General features: G+C 38.8%; 2 protein-coding genes across 5 annotated transcripts; both read left to right on the plus strand.

Moving 5' to 3' along the window:
- The first annotated feature begins 5,384 nt into the window (after positions 1 to 5,384).
- LOC115371943 (cytokine receptor common subunit gamma-like) lies at positions 5,385 to 13,084 on the plus strand. Its single transcript, XM_030069585.1, has 8 exons — positions 5,385 to 5,544; positions 6,281 to 6,371; positions 6,543 to 6,718; positions 7,610 to 7,746; positions 7,959 to 8,127; positions 8,839 to 8,938; positions 9,220 to 9,295; positions 11,271 to 13,084. Exons 1-8 carry the CDS (start codon positions 5,484 to 5,486, stop codon positions 11,526 to 11,528), a joined length of 1,068 nt encoding a protein of 355 aa, XP_029925445.1. The 5' UTR covers positions 5,385 to 5,483; the 3' UTR covers positions 11,529 to 13,084.
- Positions 13,085 to 13,271: 187 nt separating this feature from the next.
- snx12 (sorting nexin 12) lies at positions 13,272 to 21,382 on the plus strand. 4 transcript variants are annotated; one of them, XM_030069588.1, is made up of 6 exons: positions 13,272 to 13,672; positions 15,610 to 15,705; positions 16,238 to 16,362; positions 17,261 to 17,351; positions 17,917 to 17,927; positions 19,078 to 21,382. In XM_030069588.1, exons 1-5 carry the CDS (start codon positions 13,508 to 13,510, stop codon positions 17,920 to 17,922), a joined length of 483 nt encoding a protein of 160 aa, XP_029925448.1. In that variant the 5' UTR covers positions 13,272 to 13,507; the 3' UTR covers positions 17,923 to 17,927; positions 19,078 to 21,382. The 4 variants fall into 4 exon arrangements, with proteins under 4 accessions (XP_029925448.1, XP_029925449.1, XP_029925447.1 ...); XM_030069589.1 differs by having other exon boundaries at positions 20,497 to 21,382; XM_030069587.1 differs by having other exon boundaries at positions 20,502 to 21,382.

The raw sequence follows: 21,382 nt of genomic DNA on the forward strand, positions 1-21,382 counted from the left end.
TTTAAGTTTGTTCTGGAGATTTTCACAATATCTGAAATTTGATCTAGCCTTATCAGTGCAATCAGTAATCAATCACTTGTGCAACCAAACTGATTTCAGTTATTAGATGAAGTTAGCACAAATTGCATTATTTACTTTAATCTCCATATTTTGTTATCAACGTTTGTAAATTCTCTGCTGCCATTTCCTCGCATAGACCTCACTCAGCTATCTGAAAATATTGCCATAGCCTGGATTAGGAGAACTTAAATGTTTAATATGGTTGAATCACCCATGAGTAAATGTGGATTTTTAATTGATTTTCATGACGTCGGTCTGAAGAGGATCTGTGAGTCTGACACAGAATCTATCTATCTATCTAGATAGATAGATTATATACCAGTATTTAAACATTGTTGAAGATATAATAATTTCTGCCTGTTTTGGAACAGTTGAGTGAGTTTCATGAGACATTTTTTTTCCTGAAAATATATGCCAGCAAATATGTGCCAGGCAGAATGCAGCCAGCAGCGAGCCAAGGGCATGATGTCATGAAGAAGGGAGACAGAAAAAACTTGATTTCATTTCTTTAAACAGAGGGGACTCATCAGAGAACTGTTTTGTCCAATGCTTTTCAAATTCCAAATTAAATTATTGTATGACTCAAATATAATACAGTACAGGAAAGAAAATATACCACAAACTCTCAAAGCGTCTCAAATTTAGTTTTTTTTCTTGTTCTCTCTGTTGTCACTTTATTACACACGTTATATCAGTAGTCCACCAGTGGAATCTATGGCTCCCGAGACATTTCTGGCTCTTTGCCAGACGTCACTTGGCTTTCGACATAAACCGTGTTTCAAAAACAGTACAAATTAGTTAAACATTAGTAACAGTACATAGTTAAACTCAAAATTACTACTAAAGGTCTCTCTCTCACATGCACACACACACACAAAAACACACACCACTTTGTCTATCAGTACACACATTTTTCTGTCTCTGCCCCTATAGGCCAAGTTTATCACTCGTGAGCCAATAAAAAAATATTAGAGGAGAGAGAGAAGGGAACAGCAGTGGTCGAGAGACAGTGAATAATGTGAGAGCGGCATAAAGTGACCCAGTAGTATGCAAAGTGAGAGAGTGACAAATGGTGGTTGAGTGAGCTAGACAGTAAATGAAGATAGGGAGCAGAGGTAGTGAGAACAGAGAAATGTTTTCCATAGGTTTTGAATTATCACAACCACAAGAGGTTCTTCATCAAACTGTCATAACAGTCTTCTTTTAGCTGCTTGTTGTGAGACAAATGACAGCATTCATGGTGTTACCCCAATAATTCTGCCCTGTAACTTTATTAGAGCATTGTATTCACTATAATTTAATGTCCGGTATGAAATTCAGTCAAGCTAAATCCACCAACCAACCTGATTGTCAAGAATGCAGCAGACTCCAACCTGTGATTCTACTGGAACCTCACTGCTGGTAAAGGTTGTGCGGAGAGTGAAGTTTGCTACAGACGCTCCTCTTGCACAAATGGCTGCATCAGTGCAGTGTGGCATGAAGGCCATCAGCCTGTGGCACTGCTGAGGTGTTATGGAGGCCCAGGCTGCTTTCAGACGAACCTTAAGCTCGTCTGAGGGCTGCTGTCAAAATAAGGAAACATCTCCTGTTTCCTCATTGCCTTACTGCTTGGTCCCTTACAGCACCTGTCATACCAATTGTGTTAGGTGCATGAATAGCCTTATCACAATAGTTTTATCACAATGGACAATGATGCAAACATAACAACTCATAAACAATATCTGTCTAGATACATAGACAGATAGAAATTACATCAAAAATATACTTTGCAAATGATATACAATGTTACGAGAGAGAGAGATTTGCAGCATTGCCTTGTGCATCTCTCTCTCTCTGTCTCTCTCTTTTTCAGACATTAATCCACCGATTACGTCTGTGTGGACACCAGTGCTGTATGTGGTGGGTACCCTCACCCTAAATCTACTGGTCATGATTTTGGGGCAGCATAAAAGGTGGGTTTGCCCACTCAAGATTTTGCCACAAATGGAAGTTGTATTCTAGCCGCTGACCACTGGTTGGTGGTAGCTACTGTATATTGATATAAAAAATCATCATAAGTATCGGAGTATTGATTTCAACCATATGGCCCAGCTATTCTGGTACTAATGGCATGTGCTAAAAGACCCAGGTAGATGACACGACTTTACCCACTCCACCACAGTGCTACAAAGCTGCAGAGAACCAAGGAATTGTGGCTTAGCTGTTGTGTCTGTGATCACCTGTAGAACATGTTTCTGTCTCCCATATAGGATCAGAACCATCCTCATCCCTGCTGTTCCCAACCCAGGCAAGAATCTGGCTGAAATCTTGAAACACGACAACATAGAGGTTAGTAACATTCAGAGCCCAAGTGTAGCCAAAACCATTCTCAAACAATTTGAGATCTCAGAAATGCAACTTAAAACACAAGGCGATGTGATCATCTGAGATATAGTACAGTTGTTTCCATATATTAATAACTGTGATGTTCGTGCACAACTGATCAAACGCCCATGCATTTGATGGAGCAGTGAGTGATGGCAAGGCAGTGTCCTTTGAGGTTACTCAGTTTTCCTGTAATTTCTTTCTAATTTTATTTTACTTTCCTCTTAAAGGAGTGGCCTCACATTTCTAGTGGCCAGAGAGAGGGTATAAAAAGCTAACTTCAGTGAGCACCCCTGCCCTGTCCACGAGTACAGCCCTGGTCCTCAGTCCGCTGGTGAGAGCTCTGGCAGCTCCTCTGCTTCCACCACCACCGATGAAACCAACTTCATTGGCTCCATCTCAGCAAGAGAATCAGAGGATCTGTCTACGTCGTGCTCCTCTTTCACCTCCACCCTTCCTGTCTCATCTGAGCAAGGGCAGATTGCTGTTTAGGAAGCGTCTGATTGTCCTATTGATATACAGTACCTCACAGCAGAAAATATTACAAAATGTTTGCATGATTTATAGTCATTTACCATAAAATGCTAGACTATTATGTCAAAAAGTTATTCCAGAGCACGTTCATCAGGGTATGCATATAACAAGTGGTAACTACTTGCATGCATAAAAAAATAAGATAGCATTATCATTTTAAGACAAGGTGTCAGTGGTGGAAATCCTGGGGTTACAGGTGGTGCTGTTGCACCCCTGCCAGCAGGTAACAGGGCCCCAGTGTTTTGCATTAACTAGCCTTAATTGCTTAATTAGCCTTAATCACTACAGACTAGGGCTCGTGATCAGTTCTTGCACCCTGGCCCGTTATCATCTCCTTCCTCCACTGCAAGACTACATTCCGACTGTTTAAATTCTTACATTTTTTGCAACCCCTTCCGAAAACATAGCTTAGGACAAAGTACAATTTAGTGGTACACGCTGAGAAGTTTCTGAGTTTTCTTTTTTTCTGTCATGTAAAACACTAAATGTGTAGTTATTTCAACTATTCTTTATGAAAACAGCACAATGAAACAACTGAAACATTTCTGAGTTCATAAAACATAAGAAAATCAGAAATCATAAGAAAGTCCAAACCTAAACCTTCTCCACTTTGGGTAGAGGGCTGATTTCAAAGGTTTTTGACTTTACATATATGTACAATTTTCAATCACCAAAAGATCCATTTGATTAAATGTATTTTCCATGTATCTCACCACCCTAAAACTACACCCACACACACACATACACACACAATGATGCAGAGAAACACGCATCATTATTATCTCTCTGTCACTATCAGCTCATGACAGTTCTGTTGTAGACTGACAGGAAGCAAATGCCCAAGTGCGTCTGATTGAGCCCTTCAGAAAATTCACATTTTATTTTGTTGAGCTATATCAAATCATGAAGTTGAGTGAATGCACAAAAACCCCTTTTTTTCTTTATTTTTAAGGGGGAACACAAGAGACATCCATTAAAACACCCTTAAAATTTGTATGACCTGAAGTAAGATATAGCTCATTTACTACAGTTTCTGATGCTTGTGGGGAGCTGAGTACACTGAGTAGTCTGTGTAAAAGTCTGTCAATAAAACCAGAAATTAAACCAGTAATCCACCAACCTGCTCTCTGAGGAAGTACAAGCTCACATAAAATGCCTCTTGGTCACAGCAATGGCAGTAAATGTATTTTGTTTATATCCAGAGCTGACAGCAGGAGTGTGTCAGTCTGGCAGTCTTTTTGGATGTCTTCGACTTCCCTCAGAGTCTATTTTCTCTTGGGAGTTTGCTCCTGTGATTTTTTTGACCAATGCCTGATCAACTCAGGATGAAAAACACTCCAGAGTGACTGTATTTTGACCGACTATCAACTAGAGGCACTGAAACATGGGGCATAATCTTACCTTTGATGCTTCAGTGCTTTTAACATCTAATGTTGATATTTTCCAGTTTTGTCCCTCTGTTAACAATAAACAAGGACCTTTTATACTCAACTACCAAAATGTGGACTAACCACATGAATCCTGCCCTGTGGGAGAACCACGTAGACTCCAAAAATCATAAATTATGTGCATTTACCACACATTTGTCTGCCAAGTCTAAATGTTTCATGCTTAAAGCTTCCCTGCAAAGCCAACCAGTGGGAAGAGGAGCAGCTGTTCACTTGATTCCAGTAACCCACTCCTCAACACTGAACAGCTTGCTGAGCTGACCTTTTCTTGCATGATAAACACCAAAGGGCATCAGTTTACTGGAAAGACCTGGGATGAAGCAACTGTCCACTGAGGTCAGAGTTTAAATTATAAGAGGAAAAAAAAGTTACAAAAGAAGGGGTTGGGGAGTGCAACAAAATTGTTAAACTTGTTAGCCTCCTACTTTTAATGACTGTAAAAACATGATAACTGTCCAAAAGTCAATGCTGTGTCATTTGAGGTAAATATATTGTATTCCTGTATGCACTGTATTTTGTTTATTTATTTGTTTAGTTAGCCATCCATTCACTTCAGGTAAATCTGAAATAGACCAATACATTATCCAAAGGGGCTAAAACATGGTCATTACATGGAGTCAAATAAAGAATGGCTCTCAAAAGCTGTTTCAGTTTCGCATTATTTGAACGATGACCCAGCAGCACAGGTACTGGCTTCACTTCACTTTGGCCTCACTTAAGACTGGAAGTATAAGACACTAAATACTGACTTAATCAGTAACTCAAACAGGTATAGTATAGGTATATAAGTGTGGCTAAACTCAAGGTAGTCAGTGTGACTTATAGCATGTTAAATGCAGTAATTTAACAATTTGTCTGTGGGTTATTATTACGCAATAAGTTCCAGCTAAACAAGTGGCCTACCTCCCCCTATGTAGTCGCTGAACAGTTTCCGCTGACAGGAAACATAACCCACAAAACCCGAGTTAGGAGCAGCGAGAGAAGAAGACAGAGAAGGAGGCAGACGCATCACATGTGATCTAACGCTTCAGCAGCCGCGCGTTGACTGTGAAAGCCTCGCATCTCTGGTGTGCCACGATGCTGGCGGGACTGTTCCTCCTCTGCCTCACTGGAGCGGCGTTTGCCAGAAAACCTCCAGGTAAGAGAAGCCAGTCGGCAGCTCCTCTTTTTAAGTTACACATGTTATATTATAAGGCCAACATTTAGACATTTTGTTGTACAAATGTCAGATCAAAGGTAGGCTACTCAGCTTGTTGGGGCTTCCCCGGCTGTCGGGAAGCGTCGCCATCATTTTTTTTTTTTTTTTTTTTTTTGTATATTAATTTATAGTTATACTTAGTTGTTAGTTATAGGTGTGCTGTAATAAGCCACTGTTAAATATCTCGAGGGGTGCGCTCTCACATTTTGGGGCATTTTCAGTGTCAAAATAGGCTATCAACTTTGATTTTGAAATTGAAATTTGATGGTTCTATCAGTGTGGGGCTATCAATCAATCCATTACTTGTGTAGTCAGCCTGGATTAAATTGTAAGATTATAACACTACGTATTTGTTTAATTAGGCTACTTGAAAATCTCCATTTTTGTTTTTAACGCTCGTAAATTCCCTTTGACGTCAACAAGCGCTACCATTTCCTCATTGCGTCCGTGATCTGACTTATCTATTATCTATTATGTGTAGGCCGTGGATCGTCTCATCACTCACTTTTTTATGTGTCTTTTATGAGTCTGACATGGTTTAAGTAGTAGGCTGCCATAAACTAGTTTTAAAGTTGAGTAAAGCTGAAAACAGTAAAAAGTACTGTAAACATATATGTTTTGTGTGTATTTTCCTGCTAAAAGCATGTAGGTCTGAACTGTGCTGTGTCTCTGGCAGATGTGAGGTGTATTTTGGTGAATCTGGAATATGTGCAGTGTACCTGGAACGGGCAAGGGACTCCAGACGTCAACTATACCTTCTACAGCAAGTCAGTGTCTTGGTGACAGTGTTAACCCAGACCTCCTAATGCCAATGCTGAAGCTGCAGATTACTCATGTTTATCATATTAAAAGTAAAGCGCAATTAAATCAACAATTGAAATGATTGCCTTTGTTGTTTCGTGTGCGAATGACTGACCTGTGATATCTTGTCTATTCAGGTTCTACAATGACAAAGGGTTCAGTGAGTGCCCCAACTATATCTCGGAGAGCAGCGCTGTCGTTGGATGTAACAAGGCTTACCAAGACCTATTAAGACTCAGGTTCTCTACTTTTCAGACATCGTTGGTGTATGGCAACTACACTTTTGAGCAGAGTCATAATGTCAAATCAAAAGGTATGCTTATTTGTTTACTAATTTATAAATGAATGTCATAATCTTGAAAGACCATCATGATGAGCACAGTGCAAAAGGCATTAGACATTTTTAGATAGTCATTGAGATAATGTGGAGATGACTCTGTGTGTGTGTGTGTGTGTGTGTGTGTGTGTGTGTGTGTGTGTGTGTGTGTGCGCCCATCAACTGGACAAAGAAAAAGAAACAAACCACAACATCCACATCATACACATTCAAAAAAGTATCTTTGATGCTACCAAATGCATCAATTTCTTGTTAGTGGTACATGATTATAGACTTGGCCCATATCTTTTATCATGGACATAATTGCAACACAGCCGTGGCGTGTTATGTAGTTATGGAATGTACTGTGTGACTTGGTAGCTGGTGTGTCTTGAGAAAAGCTCTTAGAAACTGAAACTTCAACTAGCTTCTTGAAATAAATCAATGCAGATGTGTGTGTGGGAACTGACTACTTTCTTTGGGAATGGATCTTTGGGGACTTTGATTCCCTTCACCGCACAAGAGACAAAGCAAGTGGTGTACATGTTGCAATCTACTCATGTAATAAATCTAGTCCAACATAAATTCTTATGCTGGTGGGAAGGTCGAGGACTCCCAAGCTGGCTGATAAACAGCGCTGCATTCACATTCATTCTAAAGGAATCATACAAACATTGAACCAACATGAATGTTTGGAATGGATATATTGAGGGAGGTTTTTCAAATATATCTGATAGCTGTCAACTACAGTCGCAATTAAAAATTATTATTGTCCCTCTGGATCCTGAGGCTTCAAAATAATAACCCTAGTTGTGACTTGGTCTTCTGCCTTGTTATGCAATGACAGCGATGTATTCATCAAAATTCAATGTCCTGAATGATTTCCAGTCAAGCTAAATCCACCAACCAACCTGACTGTCAAGAATGCAACAGACTCCAACCTGTGGTTCTACTGGAACATCACTGCTGGTGGAGGCTGTGTGGAGAGTGAGGTTCGCTTCAGACGCAACAACAAGAACTGGGAGGTGGGCAAGTAGTCGCAGAAAGCCTAGCATGTCCAATTTTCCCATGAGCGAAGACACAATTCTGGTCATTTATTTGACATAATCTGTCCTCCTCTCTTTCTTTCTGTATGAACTGCATTATAATGTGTTTTTTTTTTCTTTTTTCTTTTGCTTTTACTTTCACATCACTGTCTTTTCTCTACTCCATCTTCTTATATTTATTATCTCCACAGTGTTATAAACTCAGCCCTGGGAAGAAGAATTACCCCATCAACTTGCCCTCCAGCAGCAACCTCTATGAGCTGCAAGTGAGGAGCCATATAGCCGATCTCTGTGGCGAGTCTGATTTCTGGAGTGAATGGAGTCAGCCTGTGTTTTGGGGGTCCATATCCAACAGCACTGGTAAAGACTGAAATAAATGGCCACAACAGAAGTTTGTTGTTTTACCTGACAGTATTGGGTCCAGTTGAAGTTCTGCTAGCATTGGTGGAAATTTCCAGGAAGTCTCCTCCTTCGCATGTCTCTGGCACAGGCCTCACCCCTCTCACCTCTCTAGCCTCCGTGAGCTGTGGTAACCTGAAATTGACAGATACCACAAAGTCACTTATAATAGAGGAAGCTAGCTTATTAGAGCAGAGAGACAATTCTTATGTCTGACCAAAAAGTAATATATCACAATGAAAAATGATTTAATGAAAAACATAAATCAGTTGTGTGATTGCTCTAAATAAAGACAAGATCACCGGTATACTTTCCAATCAGGGTGTTGTCCCCCTCCTTCGATAGCTCACAAGGCTGTTTGTGTACCCTCTTGTTTCCTCTTCAATAGTTAGCAGTCTAAAATTTGCCCTGCATGCTTGACCCTCTCCCTACAAAACCTAACAAAGAACTTTTTCTGGTTTTCAGACACAAAATGTTTATCATCATCAGTTTGTCACCCTCTAGTGGCATTGCACTGTCCGCTTTCAAAAAACATTGAATTAAGCCACTGCTCAAAAAAATTAAAGCTTGACCATAGATATGTCTAACACATTTACACAATGTAGCAGAAGCACACAGATTATTTGTCGGCCCATGAAACTGTCAATCCACATCTCTCTCTCTCTCTCACAGACATTAATCCACCAATATTGCCTGTGTGGGCTCCAGTGATCTGTGTGGTGGGTGTCCTCGTCCTAATTATACTGGTCATGTTGTTGGTGCAGCATGAAAGGTGGGTTGGCTCATGAAAAATGTTTCATTATTCTTGGTTATATTCTGGGAGTTGGCAATCGAGTGATTGTTATAGTGGGATGGATGGCCACAGAGCATCATAAAAGTATGATTATGTCATAACTTTGACATCAGCAGTGTTAGTATCCTTCAAAGTTCTTCATTTCCCAAAAATTAAGTGGTAAAGAACATAAGAGAAACTGCTTGATATTCACACTGTTACTTATCCAAGGCATTCCTAGGCCAAATATAATATGGAGCATGTTTCTATCTCCCACACAGGCTCAGAATCATCCTCATCCCCGTTGTTCCCAAACCAGGCAATCTGGATGACATCTTGATCCATCCCAATGTAGAGGTGAGAGGCCTTTGCAAAAGACACACATGAGATTGAAAAAAAAAAAAAAAAACTTGAATTCAGAGTTAATCTTGTGTGGTGGAGAGAACAGTTAAAGTAATAAAGGAGTGTCTGTTTGTGATGTGGAAGGAGCTTTAAGCCAGTGTCAAAAGTCAGAGTCAAAGTTGCTTGGTGCAGGCTGATTCAGTGAGACAAAGAAAATATTCACTACTCATACCTCCTGGTTACATTCTGAACGATTGAAACTATTGCTGAACAGAAACAAAATCCCTATTAGGTCACAAATGACAAATACAGTTGGTTGAGAACCTTTCAACAATGTCTCACACACACAACTTTGACAGTCATGAACACATGAACCTGAGTCTCTTGGTCATGTGTTTCAGAAGCACGACTCAACACTTAATCACAGTTGAGACCAAGCAAAATGCAACAAGGACAGTGTGATGTAGTTTTGGTTCTTCAGTCTAGAAATTCTTACAAAACATATGAACATAGAATTAGCACAGAATGGAGGATGGAATATGCATGAATATAGACTAAAAGTTGGCACATGATTGTAATGATAAATATAAGCAAATATACAATTGTCAAACCTGAATATATGCTAGGTTTCATATTTACTAGTCTCTGCTAGGGTGCTGAGTCTTTGGTTTCTTTTGGGTTTGTGTGGGAGAAATGAGATGCACAGAGACTTTCCTAAGCATACCAACATGTACCAAGTTCAGTGAGTAAGACAAGACACATAGCATGCAATTATTTTAAGTGATACTAATGCTACATGTGTTAGTGAATTAAGCATAAAACACATATGGAATAGTAAAATCACAGTTGCCTTGTGTGGCAGCCATCAACAGTGGACAGATTGGCCAAAAGCATTATGAAACCATTTTAGATATTGGAGGTAGAACATATATCACTTAGAACACAGATTATGAATATTATCATCATTTGAGATATGGACCTCTGTAATAGGAACTTCTGTATATTAACAGCTATGATGTTTATGCACAACTGATCAAAAGCCTATTTGATTGCAGAGCGACCCAATTTTTTAAGAATTTGATTTCATTTATTGATTTACATTGATTTATTCCCAATGTTAAAATATTCAGGATAGATATAGCTGGGGGCAAGACCATATACAACTTTAAAGGTGACTAATAGAATCTAAATCTCAATTCTGGTTAATCAAATATGGCTCCTAAGTCCCTAAGTTAATACATGTCCTGAGGGGGGCCAGGATATGCAGTAATCTGGGTCCTGACAAACTCAGGGCCAGTGGCAAAATCTTCAGACTTGTCTGTGTTCAACAATCATTTGACATTCAGCTATGTCCAACAGCCAGCTTTGCAGAAACACTAAGTCAGCTGTGATATACTAACACCAGTTGTGAGAGGTCATTGCAATTAGTACAGAGAAGAAATTGGGTCTTTCATTCTTCTTCAAATTAAATCTGGTCAGCCAATCTTTTAAGAGATCATAGTGAAGCTGGAGTTAAGAGGCATTCAATTCTCTCTCTGCCCCTCTGTATATTCCCTTTAGAGTACAAATATTTTAAAACTGCAGGAGAATATGGGGTTGCATTGTGCCTTGGGATTTTGCAATGTCTAGGCCCATTTATTTAGAAAATTCAGCAATTAATCCTTCAGACTTGGGGTGGTCAATTGATACATTTAGACACACAGTAAAGGGAACTCCAAATGAAACTGAGAGATGAGAGATTCAGATGAAGTGAAACTGCCATCACATAAAATGAAACATTTAAATGTAATCTCATAAGATTACATTACTACTGCCACTCCATCTCCCTGCCCAGATAGCCAGTGTTGCTGCAAAGGTGCAAAATTGATCAGGATGGTTTCAATCAGTCGCAAACAACATCTTGTGGTAGCCATGATTCCATGATAGCAATGTAGGATCCTGTGAGGTTACTACAAAATAAGCCATCTAACTCTTTTTTTCTTCTTTACAGGACTGGCTTCATATTTCCAAAGACCTGAAAGAGAGTTTCAAAGCTAATTTCAACGAGCGCCCCTGCCCTGTCCGCGAGTACAGCCGTGTTCCTCAGTCCGCCAGCGAGAGCTCTGACAGCTCCACCTTTTCCACCACCACCGATGAAACCGACTTCGCTGGCTCCATCTCAGCAAGCGAATCAGAGGATCTGTCTACATCCTGCTCCTCCACCTCCACTCTTCCTGTCTTGTCTGACCAAGAGCAGATTGCTGTTTAAGAGGGGTCTGATTGTCCTACAGTATCTCACAGCAGAAAATATTACAAAATATCTACTTGATTTATAGTAAGTTACCTTCATAAGAACAAATCAAATTTGTATTTGAGATACATTGTAGCCCTGGGAGAATCTAAGTCAATTGCTTTACAAGGGGCAAACTATGAAAGACCTAAGGAAGAAAAAAAAAAAAACATGGGTAACCCATGGCAATCCAAAGTCTCCTTAAAATGTCAGATTATTGTGTCAAAAAGTTATCTTAGGGCACATTGTCCAGCCTATGAATGTAACAAGTACTTATTGAGCATTTTAAAGTTTTCATTTTGAGACACGTCTATTTATTTCAAGCTCACCTCAAATATGACCATGTCTGTCACACAAAGCTCATTTACTTTAAATCCTTTGTTTCCCTCTTTTTCCGTAACACGCAATTTTACTGATTTAAGTCTCTGTTTATTTAGCAGCAATCGACTCTGGACGCAGAAAAATAACTAGACAGCATTCCAATTGTTTAAAATTCTTACAGTTTTGGCAAACTTTTCAAAAGATCACTACCCTCAGCAACTAATTGTTTTAGGGGTGTGTTTAAAGATGTCAGAATTCATCACTGAATTTACTGCAGGCATACGTGATGCAGTAAAACATCTGAGAGAAACATTTCACACCACTGCACCTCATCACTTTATGAAATTTATGGTGGATCTAATATCTTGCAGTGCAGTGTTGTATTGCATAACATGAGGCATAATGTATAACAAAGTTTGACTGTATTAAGTGCATATAAAGAGCAAATGCACTGTAAGAGCCTTTTAAAATTAGTGAATTCAGAGTCTGGCTTCACTTCAGCAGGGTATGTCAGTCCTTGAATTAAAAATAAAATAAAATGGCACATATTGATCGCAAGACCAGGTATGCCAAAGTTGATACAGATCTATCTATCTGTGTGTGTGTGTGTGTGTATATGTATATATGTGTGTGTGTGTGTGTGTGTGTGTGTGTGTGTGTGTGTGTGTGTGTGGTTGTCGTAATGTCCGTATCATTACATGGTAATTAGGTAAACCGACCTGTAAATTTTTTTCCAAAGGACCACAACCATTCACAGTGTTTAGTAGTAATAATAGTACAGTAATAATACCACATTGTTTGTCTGTTCAGGGGTTCAATCATACACCATTTCACATGACTTCTGTCACTGATCACTTGTTTCAGGGCAAGAAATCAGTGTTTGGTGGGATGACTGAAGATTCATTCCAGTTTTGTATGGAGTAAGCCTATGCATTTTGGAGGAAAAGCTATGAAATTCATTTTAGCAACTGAGGGTTGAACTCAGAATGTTTTTGTTTTTTCTTTTTGAGCATGTGTATAGGCTAAACTACCTGCAGCAAGTAGTAATGCAGACAGTCTTTCTTTTTTCATTTTTCTTTTTTAAGAATTGACATGATTTTTCAGCATTTCTTATTTTAGAATTTAGTGTTTCATTCAGTGGGATGTGTTGTACTTGTATTTGCATATTTTAATCTATATTCAGATATACACCAAATAAAAAAAAATACATCTGACAACTAAGACTGACTTGGAGTGTATATCGATGAGTAAACACGACTGTCCATTTCCATCAGTGTCACTGGCAACTGATAACATTTACTAACATGGCATGTTACCTGCAGAGGCTCAGTGGGTGCATGTGTTGGTTCAGTGTGCCCCATCCCAGTGAGCTGCTTGTCCATTAGAGGGAGTGAAGAGTTGTCCCACTGTAACGTTACGGAACTGAGTCAACGCATTTTTCAGAAGAAGCAGGGTAGGGCGCACGGCGGCTGGCCCCCGCAAGAATAGCTGTTTGCGGAGCTACAAGTCAGATACTTGGCTAGCTGAACCGATCAGCTATCGCAACCAATTGATGTCTTCGGATGAGATATAAGCTTTTTTAGTACGTTTAGTCGGTTTGACGGTGTTTCGCCCTTGGTCGTCCAGAAAACGACAAAATGTCAGAACCTGCGGTGGCCGACACTCGCCGGTTGAATTCCAAGCCCCAGGACCTGATGGATGCTTACGGCCCCCCCAGCAATTTTCTGGAAATTGACGTTTACGATCCACAAACCGTCGGAGTTGGACGAAACCGTTACACAACTTATGAAGTTCGTATGCGGGTAGGTTTTCCAGGGGGCACACCACAAGACTTGGTTAGCAGCGTTAGCTTTCATGGCTAGGCTAGCTGTTAATTTCAGTGTTTTGCTAGGTGTGCTAGCTAGCATCCTGGCTGAAGTTAACACACGGGGCTTGTGACGTTGACGGTAGCCGGTTGGAGGGCACCAAGATGGCGTGTCAATAAAAAATCGAGGGCCGGGGTTTTCAGCGACCTAGCTTGTATTTTGCTAACGTTAATGCCTCTTATGTGTCATTGGCAAGGCTGGCATCTAGAGCTCCCTTTAAATACCCATATCTACCAACGTGAAGTGGTCAAAATACCCGGAATTTTCCATTTGAAGCTATATGCCTGCATATAAATTCAATTCAAATGAACTTTTAGCCTTGATAGCTAAGCTATGTACACGTTAGCTTTAACCTTAACCTTCAACAAATCAGAAGTCGCTGTCTCTAACTTGGAACTGTCGGTAACATGACATTACTTTTAGTAATACAACGTTAATGCATAACAGGCGCTGTACTTTGCACCTCGTAACTGCCCCTCTTTGTTAAAATTTGAAATGCTAACAATGTTAGCGATTTTGCGGAAACGGAAGAATTGAAATCCATATTATAAAGTTACTCTTGAAAAGCGTGGTGAAGGAAAATTACTGACAGCTAGCTCTAGAGACAGCCCGAGACAGGAAGATAATGCAGATACTTTCATTTAGTAATTAACTATTAGAGTAAACCTGTCATGACAAAAATACATCCGCAGTCTCTGGGATCTGTAGCTGGATGATGTGCACAACAGTAATTAGTACTTTTCCATTTGTAAGTTATTTTTGGCCCAAGCTGAATGCTGTTTATATAGTACATCATTCATTGTTAGTATGTCAGTATAGCTAAACTAGCTTGTTAATTGTCCGACTCACACATCCAGGGTCTTAGGTCTGGTGATACCAGGCTGTTTCACAACCAGCTAGAGTCAAACCAAAGAGCCTTTGAAGAAAGAAGAATTGAAAGTGTTTTCCTATCACTGGCATGCAATGTAGTACAACTGCATTGACTGGCTACACATTACACACAAGTGAATCATTGGAGAGTCATGGGAAAAGCACTCTCTGTCTCTCTTAAGTTAAAAAAGAGACAAACAAGTGAATATATGGATGTATAATTGAAGAAAGGATTAGTTAGGTGCTTAATGTTGAATACACAAAATTAGAATTCATAGCTTATGTTACAGTCTTCACTATGACTTGAGTGTTAACAGTATTGTGGTAATTCCCAAGATATTGTAAGTTATGTGAATGCATGCATATTGTGGGTAAAAGAATGGACTTCTTTGCACTGATATGTTTTATTTACAGATTGTTGAACTTTCCCTCGTTTGAGTTTGCACTGAAGATATATCACTTGTAATTATATCTGGCTAAGTACAACTTTAGCGGGCCACACAACAGAAGAATTGAATCATCACTTTTCTTGTGCCATTGATAAACATACATGTCAACTAGTCATCAGGTAGAGAGTCCCTTGAATGATGAATACAGCAAGACTATCATTTGAGCTCTCATTAGTGGTAGCCTACCTCACATAAACTCTCACCTTCCTTGCCCTGGTTTCAGCTCTAACCAACATACCATGATACTGTAGCAACAGCTATCAGACACTGTAAAAAAAAAAAAAAAAAAGTTACATTTCCTGTTTAGCAGGAAATTTATAATGTGTTATGGCATGTTTCTTCTTTTATTGCTTGTAAAAACTCAGCCAAGGGATCCATCAGTAGCACAGTGAGCAATAACTTCTACAAAATCTGGATCTCTTTTCTAGACAGTGTGTCTGCTTAAGGTGAAAGTAGTGTGAGACGGTCCTAATATTTTTCAACGGAGGCCATGTGTAAACAAATTAATTTACTGTATGTCATATTCTGTGTTGTTTCTGTGCCTTGTCCATGTAGACAAACCTTCCTATTTTCAAGCTGAAGGATTCTTGTGTGAGAAGAAGATACAGCGACTTTGAGTGGTTAAAGAATGAGCTGGAAAGAGACAGTAAGGTAAGTGAGAGATAATGCCATGTCTCAGGGTAATAATTTCTGCAGGCAGGTCGGTGCAAGCTGGTAGTTAACAGTGATCATGATAAGTGATGATGTCATTGTCACAGCTGCAAATTTAATTCCCAACAGAGTCCCTCCCCAAAAGCAAGTAGCCTGTTAGGATCATGTGGTCTTTCTCTAACATAGCAAATGAAAATCTGAGTCTTGCTGGTGACCTCCTGCTCAGTGAACAATCAAGATAAGTTGAAATAAACTTAAATTAGGTCAGAGATTTCTCTTTATTTCTGGTTTCATGATGTTTAACCGACATGTTTTTGACTGAAATGTCTGTATGTTAAATTTTGATGTTGAATGTTTGCTGTTGTATTTATGTAGCATACCAGAGCTAGTTGAATAGACTGCACTGACAAGACATTCCACTGGCTTTGGTTGTGTGGCCGATAAACAATCTAATCTAATAACATACAGAGTTTGCACTGTGGACATCACCTTTCTTTATGTCCTTTTTTGTCTTGACCCGTGATGCCTGCAGATTGTAGTACCGCCTCTGCCAGGCAAGGCCCTGAAGAGACAGCTGCCATTCCGAGGAGACGAGGGTATCTTTGAGGAGTCATTCATTGAGGAGCGGCGAGTGGGCCTGGAGCAGTTCATCAATAGGTCTGCCAGTTCAATACCTGTGTCATGACATAGACATTTTGTAAAAATAAGCCATGTAAAACAACTTTTCACATAGGGTTGGGCAATATATCGATACTATATCAATATTGTGATATAAGCCTAGTTATCATCTGTGATTTTGCATATTGTAATATCGTGTCATGGTAAGCTTTGTCTTTTCTTGGTTTTAAAGGCTGTAGTACAGTAAAGGGATGCTGTTGTCTGAACTTATTAGACTGTTGTAGGTGTTCTGTTTTTTTGCCTCTGCCTGCCTGGTCATGATATCTGCATCACTAATGACTGATTATTGCAAGTCTACATTGTGTAAACGTTCTGTGAAAGTAGTCGTGTACATTATCATCACAATATTGATATTGAGGTACTGGGGCTAAAAATGTCGTAATATTTTTTTATTTTGTCTGTTTCGCCCAGCCCTGTTGTCCCACACAAAAATGTTTAACTTTGCACAGTGTAATCTAACATTATTATGGCTTGCTTGCCATTTATGTTTTTAAAAAAGCTTGAATTGAAAATTGAAATTAAATCTACTGTTGGAAGCTGCCAACTCAGGATGGCCTTTTATGTTAAATTCAGACGATTTTCAGACAAATTAAAGCTGTTACTATGTTCTTTGCAAGGTTTCTATACATAAAACGCTTCAGCCTAAATGTAATTTCAAATAGTCAACAGTGTTAGACATTGCCAAAAATGTCTATCCCTAGATGAGGCTTAATATAATCTGTGTCTGGATAAGTAGCCCCAAGTTGGCTAACTAATCCACAATTGCATTTCTTCAGCCACTATCCATGAAAAGCAACAGCAGCAGCAGTTAAAATCTTTCTAAAATGCACATAGAGTGAATTTTCCTTTTCCCTGTCTGTGTTGTGTCTCTCTGTAGAATTGCAGGTCACCCCTTGGCCCAGAATGAGCGCTGTCTTCACATGTTTCTGCAAGAGGAAAGCATTGACCGTAACTACATTCCTGGAAAAGTACGACACTAGGGTTACTGAGAGAGATGGGGAGGTGGGGGTTAAACTCTGGGATGTAGAATGGACTGATTTCTGCCTTTCTCTTCCCTCACTTCTTGTCTTTACCTCTCCCAGTCTCTCTCTCATGTCTGCCTCTCTCTTTCTCTTTCTCTCTCTCTCTTTTTCTCTCTCACTCTGTGTATACCATTGTAAAGTCATATTCACTTTATCTTGGAGTTAGGATACGTTCTTCTATACATCAGGACATGTTGATAATGTTTCAAACAACTCTGTGACTCTTCCTCTCTTGTGCATTTGTTTTATAACTGTAAAATAAGGAAAGCACCCCTCTGTAGTTGTGATTGTATCGTGAAGATTTGGCTCTCTAATCACTACTTGCAGGAAAACAAAAAATGTACGATACATTCGGTCTTTCTCCCATGAGTGTCATATATTCATGATTGTAATATAATGTGAATAAAGTAGAATAATGTCTAAATGTGTGTGTTGGCACTAATGTGTACTATAGAGATACAGTAAATGAATGTCTCTGATCCTGTTTATTCTCTTTTTCTTTTTTTTTTAGGTATGAATGAAGTAAGTTTGTTTTATTATTGACATCTTGTCTCTATAAGCTTTTATGGAAATCACAGGTGGTTGCATGGGCACTGTTAAAACCAAAGGCGATAGTTCACAGATACTAAATGTAAATGTGAATCAGTACAGATGTGTGGAAGAAATGCATTACATAGACCTGATTACAGTCCACCGTTACACACAGAAAATTTGACAAAACTCTATTTGTTGGTTGATTTTCAGATATGTTAACAAGTTATTTCACAGAACAAAATGTTTCAAAATTAAGAGGCTATGTTGCAATGATTTTGCATATGATGGTGACATTGAAAAGAGGAATATTCTGCAAGACAGTTACGCAACATCCACTTCTAACACACACACAAGCATTTTGAGTTCTTGAAGTAATATAGTGTACAAGTGATTATAAAGACAACACTCTAAAAAATGTGGCTTGCAGAAGTTTTTCAGCACACTAATACCAAACCAGTGGAAAGACAATTACTACAGTGTAGCTATGTGAACTATTGTTTAACAGCAAATTAATGCATCATCGATGATTAGAACTCCTTAAAATATTTGTGTCAAAACTAATTCATACCTTCTTATCAATCATACTAATCATTGGCTGCATGACAAGCTTGCACGCTTCTTTGTAACATCTGTTAGTTTTGCTTACAAAAGTTAACTATTTCTCGTGCCTCTGATCTTCTTCATCTGTGTCGTCGATACTGTTGATTCAGATCTTTTCCCCTTGAAATCACTTCTTGCAAATGCTTTTTCAAGGTGTGGGCTAGGTATGGCACTCATGAAAAGGACATTTTGGGCCAAAACAGACAATTCTAAGTCTTTGAAAAACAGTGTGAAGCAAATTCTGCCATGAAACAAGTTAGGATATATACTGTAGCTAAACATAGCCATTGTCTCTTGCTCCTGACCATAAATATTCAACATTATATATGGGGATCTACTGTTTTCCCTCAAAACCTTGATAAATTCTCATTTTGACATGAAACACTTCATTGGATTCATGGTGAGGAGTTAAATTAAATTTCCATACACATAAAAATAAATAGCAGGTGCATTCCTTTAGTCACATGCAAGTAATGGAAAATGAGTGGCAGCATGGCATATCTTATCAACAAGACTTAAGCTTTTTTCAACATCTCAGGTGATAAAAAACCACCAGACACTGCCACGGCTCAGGGTGAAAGGCAGAAAACACCTCTTGCTTGATGCTGGTGAAGCATGATGCATGGCCACCCGTCAGTTCAGGTTAAACCTGTTCATTTGTGTTACTATGTTAAAATGAAAGCTGCACACCGACCCGTGCGCTGTGTCGTACTTAGCCGTCATCACAATTTGAGTTAGCTGCCTGCCTATCAGAATGGGGGTCAATTCCATTTCAGGACAGTGAGTCTGTTGTACCCTCACAGTAAAAGCAGAACATCTGGCTTCAAGTGTCTGTAAAGATTTGTAGAAGAGAGGATGTTTTGACATCTTTGGAAATAATTAAAATTCCACTTCCTGACTCATCTAAATTAAAAATGGAATTGACCCTAACTAACCTGGAGAGCTGGATCTGAACTCCCAGATTGTGTCAGCAACAAACTGGAGTGCCATTCCAAAACAAAATATCCATTTGAAAAGAAATTAAATTAAAATAAACTATAGTACTGTTTCAGCAATAGTCAGTACTTAAGCCCAAATGCCTCTGTCAAATCGGGATCTATGCTGTATGTTAAAGATATTAAACGATTAACATTATTATTATTATTTCAAATTATAGCACTTTTTCAGAGACTTTAACGTAAGCCCAAATATCTTTTTTTTCCAAATTGGAGACTATGCTAAATGTTAGAGGTATTGAATGATGAATTAAAGATGACTGTTTTCTAAAAATGGATTTGTCGTATTTGGAGTGCAACTCTTCAGTTCGTCTGCAGGTCAAATGCTGATTTGTTTTTCTCTGTGGAAAACAAGAGCACACAGATTTTCGGTAGTGCGACCACAGCCGTGCAGCCCGGTCCCCCGTCTTGTCTTGTCTTGTGCTGTAAATTTACTCTAATGCCCAAGTAACTGCCTGCGCATAGACACAAGATGAGTGAATGCAGCACTGAAGTAAACAGTGCTCCTACACACATCTGGAAACTGTAAAGCAAAGAAATGAATTTGATATTTGCTATTGGTCTTAAAGTTTTATTATTGGTAGAAAAGCTGGAGAAAAATGCGGAAAACTGTTATAGGCTACAGTCAATATACGTATATTATTACATATTTTATGTAACAGAACCTATTTTAATTTCATATGGTTTCACATGTTTTTTTTTTGTTTGTTTGTAAATAATCCCCTTCAGCTACAGAGTGATTTATTCCCCAGTCAAAATAAACATGCAGCATATTGAACTCTAATAATCAGATATAGTCAGCATGTTAAGATCTTGCAGATGAAACAAAATGAACTGTTAGTTGAGACTTTTCTGATGGCTGTTCAGTACAGAGTCATTGTGGGATACAATACTGTTAATCATGCTTCCTCTCTGTTTTTCTCTCTTCTTTTTTGACCTCGCTTCCTCTTTCCCTGTTGTTGGAAAGACAATACAGACTGCTGGAGCCGCCCCATGTACATTTATTTCTACTTCATGTCATATTAAAGATGGTGGAAATGTCAGAACTAAAGAGTATCAATGATATAGAAGAATTATTGCACCTGGGCAAAACATAATTAGAGATCAAATGTATAAATTGTTTGGTATATCTTTATTTAGTCATTCCACATGCATAATTTGAATTTATTAATCAATGAAAAGAAACCTGTACCATATACCCTTTGTCATTTTATCAGAGCTAGATTTTTTTTGTACACTGAACATTATATTGTTATGACTTTGCTATGTCTTCTTAATTGTTTGAATGTTCAAATTCAAAAGTGTCATTCCTTGCTTTCAATGTTTTCTTTTGCTCGTGGAGATCCAATATCCATGATATCCTCCCAAAATTGAGCCACATGTAGCATTATCCCCCCCAAAACATGCAGTAAAATGGCATTCCATTTGTCTGAGCATTTTCCCATGAAAAGGAAAAGGAGTTTTGCATTCTTGACATGCTCTTATCCAGTTGTTTAACGATCACTTGTTGTTTTAACCTCGCCGTCTTAGTTGGGTCATAATGCCTAAGTTCTGGCTGTGTGTTGTCAAATCAGCTATTGGGAATGTTGAGTCAGGTAAATAACCATATCTAAGCACTGTGACAAGAGGTTCATTATGAACAATATTTCATTGTTTCAAAAAGTAATCAGCATCTACTTTATTGATCTGAAATATGGCTTGTTCTCTTCTTTTCAGCTGTTTTTGTTGCTTCTATCAATATTATTGTGAAGCACATTAATACATGTTATCATTGCAGTTTCACTGTGGCTGAAGAGGAACTTCCTTGTTGTTTGTATTGACCAATTAAACTCCCTGCTGCCTGCTGTA

Source organism: Myripristis murdjan, chromosome 14 (genome assembly GCF_902150065.1).
Source record: "Myripristis murdjan chromosome 14, fMyrMur1.1, whole genome shotgun sequence".
Lineage (NCBI taxonomy): Eukaryota > Metazoa > Chordata > Actinopteri > Holocentriformes > Holocentridae > Myripristis > Myripristis murdjan.

What these genes read in the sequence shown, in the direction of transcription:
- LOC115371943 (XM_030069585.1), top strand. Translation starts at nt 5,484, where the DNA reads ATGCTGGCGGGACTGTTCCTCCTCTGCCTCACTGGAGCGGCGTTTGCC. An exon ending in GTTTGCCAGAAAACCTCCAG is followed by an intron (nt 5,545 to 6,280) that starts GTAAGAGAAGCC and finishes TGTCTCTGGCAG; the next exon opens with ATGTGAGGTGTATTTTGGTG. An exon ending in TCATAATGTCAAATCAAAAG is followed by an intron (nt 6,719 to 7,609) that starts GTATGCTTATTT and finishes AATGATTTCCAG; the next exon opens with TCAAGCTAAATCCACCAACC.
- snx12 (XM_030069586.1), top strand. Translation starts at nt 13,508, where the DNA reads ATGTCAGAACCTGCGGTGGCCGACACTCGCCGGTTGAATTCCAAGCCC. An exon ending in AGCTGGAAAGAGACAGTAAG is followed by an intron (nt 15,706 to 16,237) that starts GTAAGTGAGAGA and finishes TGATGCCTGCAG; the next exon opens with ATTGTAGTACCGCCTCTGCC. An exon ending in CTGGAGCAGTTCATCAATAG is followed by an intron (nt 16,363 to 17,260) that starts GTCTGCCAGTTC and finishes GTCTCTCTGTAG; the next exon opens with AATTGCAGGTCACCCCTTGG.